Genomic DNA, 10,834 nt, shown 5'->3' with positions numbered 1-10,834 from the left:
GTACACTCTTCACTTAGGCTCTGAAGAAGAAAGACGCCCTTGACCTTATGGGGTTAGGATCAACCCTGTGTGGGGCAAAACTGACCCTCAGGAGGTTGCCTGAATCCCTGATGACTCTTTACTGAACTATTTCTCCACCAGTACATTAAGGTGACTGACACACCAGATTAGGAAACTTCATACTAAGAATCATGCATATATTAAAATGAGAGACTCCTTGGGGAAAAAGGACATTTATTTTTTAAGATTTATTTTTTAGGGGCTAGTGTTGTAGTACATTGGGTCAGTCTACCACCTTTGGCACTGGCATTCCATATGGCTGCTCCGTTTCTGATCCAGCTCCCTACTAACGTTCCTGGAAAACAGTGAAAGATGACCCAAGTGCCTGAGCCCCAGCACCATATGGGAGACCTGGAGGAAGCTCCTGGCTTCCCGCTGGCCCAATCCTGGCTGTTGCTGTCATCTGGGAAATGAACCAACGGACAGATATTCTGTGTCTCTTCCTTTCTCTCTGTGCCTTTCAAATAAATGAGATCATAAAAAGACATTTCTTATCTATTAGAAAAGCAGAGATAGAGAAGGAGAGAGACATGCAGAGATGTTCCAGCCAGGAGCCTGGCTCCTCATGGGTTTTGTTGGGACAGTTATGTCAGCAGCCCTAGTTAGGGCAGGAGGGCACCACAGAGGCAGGCCCTGAACACACATTTTGGTGGCTTCATACTCAATGGCACACACACACAGCCTTAAACACACACCAGGAACATGACCGAGAGCCATAAGGTCACAGCCTAAGAAACCCTGGCTTGGGAAGGGCTTCTGCCATGAGGCGTCATTTTATTAACTAATCAAGGTTTTTGCCTTATTTTATTTTTACAAAAATAAACCATTTCATGAACAAGAAGTACAAAAGCTTCTGCATATACAAACTCCAGGAGGGGGTTGGAGCCTGATTTTTGGCTCCTTTGCGGCTTTCACTGAAAGCAAATGAGGCAGAAAGACCCCGGCCCCACCCCCACCCCAGGTCCTGGCTCAAAAGGCAACCTGCTTCTCCACCCCCAATCTTGGCTCAATATGGACGCGCGTGCCTCTGCTCCTGACCCTTGGGCGGGCCCAGGAGTGCCCCAGTCAGGGGGTCAGAGAGGCCCCTGCAGGCAGAGGATCACTCACAGCTAGGGGCACTTCAAAAGCGCACTCCTGTGACTGACTGTCCCATGCAGCAGCCCTGCGTGCCGTGGCAGGCACGGTGGCAGCAGCAGTGATGGTGGCGGCGGCAGCAGCAGCAACAGGGCTTTGGCTACATTCTCACACTGCGACCTCAGCGATGGGGCTGCCCACGGCTCTGTCCCAGGGTGGGGCACAACCCCCGCCCCGGTGCGGAGGCTGGCCTGAGCTATGCTCACAGCCCAGAGGATTTGGAGAGGCCCTGGGCCAACCTCCCATGAGTCCCGGCCCAGAAGCCAGCAGTCCCATACCTAGGTTGGTAAACTCACATTTTAACATTTTGCATTATTGCACATTTGTCCTGGTCACATCAATCTGTCTGGGATGGCAGCCATGTCTACAGGGGGCCCCAGGTGACATGCCATACTGCTTGTGCAAGTCCCTCCTGCTGTGGGTCAGTCCAGCCGGCAGGGTTGGTCAGCTGGTCAGTGGAGCCTTCAGCCCAGTCAGCCAGAGGTTCTCACATAGGTGGTCTTGTTGGGATCTGGGACCACTTGGCTCCATCCACTTTTGAAAAAGACCAGCTTGCGACCTGGTGGCAGAGGTGAGAGGTAAGGAGGCTGGAGACTTCTCTCTCTAATGCCTTGAAGACATGGGCACACCCACCCACCATCCCAGCCTCTGCGCTGGCTTCCCAGGAGGACTCACTTCCTGTCAACCTCCCCTGGGGATGCCCTCTCCCAGTGGCACACCTGTCCAGGTGGTCTGGTTAGTGACCACAAAGGCATGGCACTGGGCATGGCTCTCACAGACGTCCACGGCCTCAGCCAGGTTGAAGACTGAAAGGAGACAGCCTCCGTGGTGGTAGGATGGCCAGCAGCGGTAGTCCTCCTGGGGGATGGTGCTGTCTGGGAGGCGCTGGTATTCTGTGGGCGGAGGACAGAGCAAAATGCCAACGCTGTGTGCCCAGTGGCAGGGACAGGGGCCACTTGCTTCAAAGAGCTGCAGGACTCATCTTGCAGGAAGAAGTTGAAGCTCGGCCCCTAGCGTGGAGATAACGCCAGTCACCACGGCTGAAACTGGGCAGGCTGCTCAAACAAGGCGGGCACTGATTTGGTCTTGGGAAGAAGCAATTCTCAGATCTCAGGGCCCACAGCTGGCATGGGCAGTACAGGATGCTGAGTGTCTGTGAGTGTGTGTGTGTGCATATGCGTGTGCATGAACGCTTGTGTGTGTTCCAAATTGTACCCACTGAGCTACCGCCAGCTGCCAGGCTAATCACTGAGGTCAGGGCGGTGGAGGCATTGGGAGCTGGGCTTCTCTGACTGGAGTGGTGCCCATGAATTGCTCGGGAACTTGTCAGAGTGCAGATTTGGTGTGGACACCTGAGAATCTGCATTTCAACCAGGGCTACTGGTCTGTGGGTCATTCTCAGAGTGTCCCTCTCCCATGGGTGCTCCCAGCCTTGGGGCACTGTGGTGAGCAAGCTGCACAGACAGGCCGGGGATTGGGGGAACAGTCAGGGACTTGGCAAGTTAAGAGAGGTATGCAAAACACCCATGGTTAGAGTGTTGAGGAGGGGGCTAGAGGAAGAAGCTGTGATCTTCCCATTACACAGAGAGCTCTGCAGAGGCCCTGAAAACAACTCCCAGTCATCTACAGAGCTCGTGTTCATTTTGCCATGGAGCCCCAGCTCTGGACCTCGGCCTCCCCGCCCTCCTGCCTCCTTCTCCTACCAGAGCCTAGACCAAAGTCCAGGGCTGGCTGTGATTTATGGCCCCATAAACGGCCTCCTCAGGGACAGAGCCAGCCATTGTTCACCTCGTTAAACTTTATTTACAGGGCTAACGAGGGTTCCCCCACCCCTGAGACTGGCCAGGGCTTCTTGAGCAGGCAGGCTGTGGACCCCTTGCCCTGTCAACCATGGTCAAACCCCAAGGCTTCAATGGGCAGACTACAACCTGCAACTGGGGCTGGAACTCTCCCCACCCCCAGGGGCGTCGTGGTAGTGCCTTGGACAGCCCCTTCCCCACCCAGGGGAGCAGAGGAGGACAAGAGAAGCCAAGGCAGGCTGTTTCCATGGTGCAATAGGAAGTGCACTCCTGCTTTCACCCACCCCACCTGGTACTTACTCCCCACTAGTATTTTGTGAGGTGGGTACTATGGAACCCAACTCACAGATGAGGAGAGTCAGGTTCGAGGCAGTGACTTGCTCAGTCATGCAGCCTGCATATGGTAGCGTGGGAGCCATCTGGAGGAAGGATGCCACAGCTTCCCCCTCAGCTCTCCCAGCTCAGCCAGAGTGGAGAGCTCCAAATGAAGGCTGAACACTTGGCATCACTCCAGCTGGACTCCTAAGAGTGGCTCTGGGAGACAAGAGTTCTTGGAGGGGTGGTGGTCCCTTCAATTCCCGCAAACCTGTCTCTCCCTTCCTAGTATGGGGGTCCCTGTTGGCACCACTCACCAGCACTGTTGCTCGCTGAGGAGTTCTGCAGGTATTGCCCGCTCCGGTACAGGTGCAGCACCTTCTCCAGCTGGCTCAGGGTCTCGTCCACCCCCCAGGTGAGCTCTCCTGTGGAGTGCAATGAGGCATGGGCAGGGGGCCTCATGTCCCAGTCTGCCCTAAGGTACATAGCCAGCTGTTCCACCTTCCTTGCGCCCCCTCAAGTGGCCTGAGTGCAGGTGTCTGACTGGTGGGCAGGGGAGGGCCCATCACAGATGCTGCCATGGGGGGAAAGGGCGGTGTCTCCTTTGCAGCCTTGGTCACTGTTTCTATCCTGCTGGGAAGGGTCAGGCAATGGGAAGCAGAGGGTCCCCTGGGCACTCACCTGTGGCATTGACGATGCTGTCCAGCAGGGGCCGCAGTGAGGGTGGGGCACTGTGGGGCAGGAGGTAGGTGAAGAAAAACCTGTGGCCGGGAGAAACCAGGGCTCAGGATCCTCCTGGCTCTGGAGGACACATCCCCAACTCCAGAAAGAGACCCAGCCTAGCCAGGCCAGGGAGACTGGTTCTTGGCCACCAGGCACACCCCAAGGCATGCTGTGGTACCTGCTTAGATTCAGAGATGAGATTGGGCATTTGTGAAGAAAGTAGAAGCCAAAGTCTATTTGGTCCCTGCTTCCCCAGGACTTCTACATGGACCAGTCTCCAGTTTTCCCAAATGACCCTGGTATCACAGTGGCTCAGTCGGGCAGCTTTGCAGAGGTCAAGAGCCAGGGTGGGAAGGAAAGTGCCAGTCCCAGCAGCCCTGGGCTCTAAGTGCAACACTATTTTAAGAAGCCTCCAGCTGCCACCCTGCAGCCCCAAATTCTCCTTGGAGCGGTCTATTTTTAGCTTCACCCTCATAAACTTTTTTGACGGGGTGGCAGCCTTCCTCTACTAGCAGCCCCATTGGTCAAGGCTGCATCTCCCTTTCCCAGCTGGCCTCCCAGACCCAATCCTGGCTCTCTTCCTGTGCTGACCTCCTAGGCCCTCCCTCCCTCTCTTGATGATCTAGTGGGGCGTAGGGGGTGGAGGTCACCTGTAAGCATTGTAGAGGTTGCGTTTCTCATTCATGCCCTCGCACCAGCCCTGAGCTGAGCAGGGCAGGGTGAAGTTCCTGGCTGGAAACTCAAGAATGCAGTCGGTGCTGCTTGCACATGGTGTTTCCTCCACGCGTGCATCATCCAGGTCTGTCACCTTCAGCTCCCCGTCCACCAGCACAAACTGCCGAGGGCGGAAGTCCAGCAGAGTCACCGAGCCCAGCGGAGAGTGGGCCAGGTGGTGGAGGAGACGGCCCAGGCTGAGGCAGATCTGAGGAGCAGACGCGAGTTCGGTCCTGAGCCGAGGCTCTTTCCTCTGGGCCTCAGGCTAAAGCTGGGGGATTCTCTTTTGTGGGTCCTGATGCTCAGTAAGGGTTGAAGCCAGGGGACTTAACGGAAGAGGTTGGTGAATTTTCTAACAACCCCTGGCTGGTCTGACCCTGCAATCGTGGAGTGAATGGGAGATAGTGGGGAGTGGATGCTGGTGTCTGGCATAGCAAAAATGGTTTTCTTGAAAGTCCATCTGGAGTGCTGGTTTAATTCAGGGTACGGACATGGAGGAAGGTTCACAAGGACTGGCTCCAGGATACAGGCCTTCTTGCAGCAGGCTGAGGGAGTGCATATTGCGTGTGAGTTTTCTGTGCAGGGGTGTGGGGGCTGGGCGGGGGCGTCGAGGAGGGCAAGGGCTCAGGGTGCCCTATGTCTTCTCTCTTTTAACCCCATGGCTGATGGCAGAGGCAGCCAGTGCTCCCTCCCTCCCCCTCCCCCTTTCTCCCCTGAGCTGGGAGGGTGCACCAGCTGGCTGAGGGGCAGCGAGAGCTATTCTGCAGGGCTGGCCTTCTAAGGGAGAACCTGGGACTCCAGCCCGCCTCCCCTGCTCACTCGGAACCGGTCCTCCCAGGAGGTCTGCAGCAGCTGGATCATCTCCACAGGGGCGCCCAGCTCCGTGATGGTGGTCAGGGTGTCCGGGATGTCCTCGCTGTCCTGGTAGCAGTAGCCATAGAGCTGGGGGAAGCCCAGGGCAGGTCATTAGGTCACAGCGTGGGGGTAGGGGCAGAGATGGGCTGCACTGTCAGATGCTGCCCCTCCTCAGCTACCCCGAGGCCTTTGCTTCAGCTCAGGCTGGAAGAGAACAGGAGTGCTGCCTGGGAAGCCTGCCCTCACCTCCTTGTGGCCATCACCTGATTGTGTGAACCCTCACCTCTGGCTACCTGGGTAAATGGACAGGTGTGGCCACCACATGTGAAGCACAGGCCGGACACCACGCTAAATGCCCCACATGGAAAACTCGGTTCCTATGATAATCCCCACAGGAACTGTGGGTACTGTGATTTGCTCCAATTACAGGTGAGGCAATCAGAGAGGTGAAGTTGCTTATGTAAAATCCCACAGCAAAGAAACGTGGGAGCTGGCATCCATGTGTATGCCACTCTGATTCTACACCCTGGTTCTTTCCAAGAATACTGTCTGCTAATATCTGAGCTCCTACATAAGCATTGCCCCTCCTCCAAGCCCTGTCTAACCCTTATCCTTTCCACTTTCTGACAGCTCCATTTTCCCCTTCCTCTGCTCCATGGGAGGAACTAGTGTTGATAAGAACAAAAGCAACTCGAGGGGCATACTCCTGGAGGTGCTGTGCATGAGCGTTCGGGGCACCAGGCAGGGGCGGAATGTGTATAGAAGGAGGCAGCAGGGAGAGAGGTTCCAGGGCAGCCTGGCCACAGGTAGCTGCCAACTCATCACCAACTGGCTAGGCAGGGACCTCTGGCAAGCACTAGCTCAGCTTGATCAGTCCCTCTCCACACGCTGCACGGCCGCTGGGGGCTTGGCTGAGGCTTACAACAGCCAGCACCCACAGGCTGGCAATACCAAGGCTCAGCTTTACTTTAGGAACCCTTGTACCCAAGGGTGGCCGACTCCGGCCCCTGACCCTCTGCATTTGCGTGACACGGGAAGGGGTTGAAGTGTCTAGCTGCCCAGCTTTTCCTGCGCGGTGCCTTCAGAAATGGGCTGGGGGTTGGTCACTCAGGGCTGGACCAAGGCAAGATGACAGATTCCCAGGAGACGGGGAGGATGGGGCAGGCCAAGTCTGTGGCTCCATGGACCTGTCTGTTGTCCCCTGCGGTCCATCCCAGGTCCCCTTTGGTGCCTGCCTCTCTCCTCAGGACAACCCTGGCAGCTCCCCCTGGGGCCAGCGGTCCAAGCCCTGCTGGCTGGTTGTCAGATCACTTGGGCTGTGACTCGGGAGGGTGGGGTGAAGGCGTAAGTTTCAAGACCTTCTTCCCCTCTCTCCCCATACTTCTCCCCCCCATGGGATCAGAGAAGCCCCAATCCTCCTGGGGTGGGAGGGTAAGGCAAAGGGGAGCAGCCCTGGAGCCTGGTTCTCATTTTCTTGCCCAGAGTCTGTGAGCCTTTGTGGGAAACTTCTGAAGGTTATTAAACACTCGGAGGTCGTTAAATGTGCTGTTAACGAGGTATTAATCAACACCCCTCAGGAAAAAATAAAAAGACACCATTGCACCCCCCCCCCCGCCCCGCCTTTCCCCAGGAAGCACAGGAATAAGAGGTCTGAGCGCATCTTTTGTTTAGGCGAGAGAAGAAATATACTCCAGCAGGGTCAGAACTTGGGCTGGCGGAGGCCGGCGGGCCCCCAGGATGGCAGGGGTGGGGGAAGGGAAGACCCGTGTGCCCTCTGACCCCAGGATCCTGAGGCATCTATCACGTGAGGGAGTGAGGGAGGGAAAGGGGGAGAGAGAGAGAGAGAGTGTGTGAGTGTGTGTGTGTGTGTGTGTGTGTGCGAGAGGGGAGAGAGACAGAGTGTGTGTGTGGGGGGGGGGGAGAGAAATAGTGGAGGGTGGGGAGGCATGGCAGCACATGGACAGGGCGCACCAGGCCACCAGGCTGCCTTGGCGAGCAGAGCACGTGCTGGGAGCCGTGCTATGGGATCTGCTGCCCTAGCATTTTCTCCAAGCACCCACCATGCTGATTTTGGGCTGCTCCAAGGGACAGAGGGGCTCTTGGGCGTGGGCCTGGGGCCTGGGGCCCACTAGCAACAGCCTCTGGTTCCCTCCCAGCTCAGCAAGCAGTCAAACAGTTTTGCAAATTTAAATTATGAAAAGCGATTCCAACAACACCATTACTGGTTCTCTGTGCGTTGACACTGAGGTCCCCTGAGAGGCAGGGTCCTGTGCCCGGCTTCCCTGGCAGCATGGGCTAACTGTTAGAGGAGCCACGGGCACCTTAACCTGAGGCAAAAGGCACAAAGCGGGAAGATCCCCCAGAGCAGCCCTAAACCCATACTCTGGGACCTCCACTTTAACTTCCCTCTCTACTCCTTATTGGAAAATGCCTCACTTTACTTTAGGAACCCTTGTGCCCTAGGGTGGCTGGCTCCAGCCCCTGACCCTCTGCACTTGTGTGACAGGGGAAGGGGTTGAAGTGTCTAGTTGCCTGGCTTTTCCTGCGCGCCTTCAGAATTGGGCTGAGGGTTGGTCATTCAGAAGACAACCCCTCCTGTGGTGTGTGTGGGTGGGGGGCACTGGCAGGGTGTCTATCAGAGGTCTGGGGTGGGACAGGAAAGTAGGCGACACATCAAACCTGTCCTTAGAGAGGGGTGCTTGCATTCTGCTAAGTCCCTCAGAGTCTCTCCGCCCCCTCTAATCTGGCTGACACCCGAAAGTTTCCTTAAAGTTCCCAGGAGCCCCTGGGAAGTGAAAAGAACAGGATCTTCCCAGTCAGGATGGCCACGTAACCAGGCGCTCAGCGCCTTAAGGTCTGGACACAGCAACCACTGCACAGCCAGGCAGAACCACACACAACCGTGGGCCCTGCCCACAACCTCCTGCCACCAGTGCAGGGCCCGGGACCCTGTCCCAAGTTCCTGAGCATAGTGGTGGGGACAGGGAGCCAGCAGGGGTATCAGCTCTCCAGCATACCTCTTCTCTGTTCTGTCCACTATTCTCCTGGCCTGGGTCCCAACTCACTCCCTAGGATAAGCAGGGAGGGATGCCTGGGTTCACAGTATGAGCAGCTGGTTACAGCCCCGTGGTTGTGGACCGGGAGCTGGGCAATGCGGGCAAGACCCACTTCTGGGGAATCTTGCACACTCCTTCCACTCCACCAGGCTGAGAGCAGGCAAATTCGGCTCTCAGTCAGTTCAACCACCAGCCAAGTGAACAGCGTGTGCCAAGGACAAGGACCTGGGAGAAGAAGCAGGGTGTGTTGAGGCAGTGGTCTTTGGGAGAAGTCTCTGGCCCTGGATCTAACTTGGGAGGTGAGAGGGGCTTTCTCCTGCCTGTCCCCTAGCCAACAGGAGAGGCAGAGGTGCACTTAGTGGGGACCCTGGTATGTGGTCTGCTCCACCCTCCACACAGTGTAACACTCTGCACAGAACCCTCACAGCCCGGCTTCCTGCAGATCCACTTTAAGTTTGGATGAACCCCAGAGTCACTTCTGGGAAACGCTGCACATTTTCTGGCCCGTTCCCCTACCTCTCCCCAGGGGCTTCTGAGTGGGGCAGGGGGTAGTGGTGGTAGGGGGGCCCTTAAAAATCAAACAGCGCACATGATCTCTTTCTGCCCCTTCCCAATCCCACCGCTGTCCCACCCCATCTCCAAAGCCAGACAAGGGGTTGGAAGTGGAATCCATATGTTATCAAGAACAGGAACTCTATCACTCTGGCAGAATTCCGACCCGGGAAAGAGACCTCTGCTGTCCCCTGGCTTGCCTTGGGGTCATTTGGGGCATGTTCCCTGGTGTGCAGTACCCTAACTCCAAACACCAGCAGGGTCTTAAGAGCCTAACAAACTGCTGTAGCTCCTGAATATTAGGACCCTGAGTCCTGGTCTCTGTTTGAACGGGATATGTGGAAACTGAGAACCGCAGGAGGTCGTGGGGGAAAGGGAGGCCCACCCAGGAGCCAGTGAGTGACAGGGCGGTGCATGGAAAACACCTAGGTTCGGTTCCGTGTCTGCCTTAGCGCAGGGGCAGTCGCCGAGCTCCGTATCTCTTAAGTCTGAGGTTGAGGAGTTGGGGTGGAGGGGTGGGGGTCCTCTCCCAGCCAGGGCGGCCAGCACCACCCGCACCCGCCTCGTACCTGCAGCACGTTGGGGTGCCGCAGCCGCTCCAGCAGCACCATCTCCTTGAGCAACTTGTGGGCCGCCAGCCGATAGCAGCCCCTCCGCGCCCCGAACTCGCGCACACAGCTGCCCAGATCGTGGCCACTGAAGTCCACCGCCTTGAGCGCCACCGCGGCGCCGCCGGGCAGGCGGACCCGGTACACGGCCTTGGTGTAGCCAGAGCCCACGTACTGAGCGCCAGACACGTTGCGGAGCGCGGCGCAGCCCAGACGCGGGCCCGGGCCGGGGGAGTCTGGGCCGGGAGCTGGGGGCCAGCCCGGAGCGCCGTCGGGCAGAGGCCGGGCCCGCGGGGGCGGGGGACGTTGCAGGCCCGGCCCGCCCGGAGCCAGGTCCATCAGGCGCCTGCGCTCCGGCCGGCCTGCCCCGGGCCCGGGCCCCCCGCGGGAATAGCGCTGCACCTCCTCGTAGCGCGCCCGGATCTGCCGGGCCAGCTCCCCACGGCCCCCGCGACGCCCTGGGCCCGGAGCTGGCGAGGGCCCTGGGGACCGGTCCGGACGCGGTGGCTCCGAGCCCGGTGCGAAGAGCACGTTGAGGACCGAGCCCAGCAGGAAGGAGGCGCAGAAACCCGCGGCCACGGCCGCCCGCCGGCGCCGCATCGCTCCCCTCCCCCCGGCCGGCCGCCCGCGCGGCTCCCCGGCCCCGGCCCCGGGCGCCTCAGGCTCGGAGGCGGCTATGCTGCGCGCCCCGCCGGCCCCCTGCCCAGCCCCCGCGCATGGCCTCGGCGGCCCCGGCCCCTCGCGGGCGGCACATCGGCCTGACACTTGCCTCCCTCGCGCCCTGCCCCCGCCGCTTATAAGGCCCGGGGCCGCCCCCGCGCCCGCCCCCTCCGCCTCCGCCTCCCAGCTCCCGGCCCGAGCCCGTCCTCGGCGCCGCCCCCTCCGGCCGCCCGGCCCGGCCTTCCCCGCTGACTGACAGCGGGACCTCCTCCCGCGGCCGTCCGGGCCTGGGAAGCGGCGCGGAGGCGGCTCCGGCCCTGCCCAGCGCGCGGCCCCCAGAGCTCGGGCAGGGGCGCGG

The 10,834-nt window shown here is 58.9% G+C and overlaps 1 protein-coding gene across 1 annotated transcript; it reads right to left on the bottom strand.

Moving 5' to 3' along the window:
- Positions 1-1,126: 1,126 nt before the first annotated feature.
- PKDCC (protein kinase domain containing, cytoplasmic) lies at positions 1,127-10,416 on the bottom strand. Its single transcript, XM_040993990.1, has 7 exons — positions 9,778-10,416; positions 5,565-5,687; positions 4,682-4,953; positions 3,990-4,069; positions 3,626-3,733; positions 1,914-2,087; positions 1,127-1,753 (listed from the first exon to the last, which is right to left on the bottom strand). The coding sequence occupies exons 1-7, from the start codon at positions 10,414-10,416 to the stop codon at positions 1,668-1,670; spliced, it is 1,482 nt and encodes a 493-aa protein (XP_040849924.1). The 3' UTR covers positions 1,127-1,667.
- Between the last annotated feature and the right edge of the window lie 418 nt (positions 10,417-10,834).

The sequence above is a fragment of the Ochotona curzoniae genome, unplaced genomic scaffold (genome assembly GCF_017591425.1).
Source record: "Ochotona curzoniae isolate NIBS_2020 unplaced genomic scaffold, NIBS_Ocur_1.0 contig_883, whole genome shotgun sequence".
NCBI classification, from domain to species: Eukaryota; Metazoa; Chordata; class Mammalia; order Lagomorpha; family Ochotonidae; genus Ochotona; species Ochotona curzoniae.
The sequence above is the reverse complement of the archived record's forward strand: the minus strand, read 5'-3'. Positions and strand labels throughout refer to the sequence as shown.

Excerpts from the sequence above, each read along its gene's own strand:
- PKDCC (XM_040993990.1), bottom strand. The coding sequence starts at position 10,416 with ATGCGGCGCCGGCGGGCGGCCGTGGCCGCGGGTTTCTGCGCCTCCTTC. Across the intron at positions 5,688-9,777 it reads GGCACCCCAACGTGCTGCAG|CTCTATGGCTACTGCTACCA; the intron begins GTACGAGGCGGG and ends GGCTTCCCCCAG. Across the intron at positions 4,954-5,564 it reads CCTGGGAGGACCGGTTCCGA|ATCTGCCTCAGCCTGGGCCG; the intron begins GTGAGCAGGGGA and ends TCTGCTCCTCAG.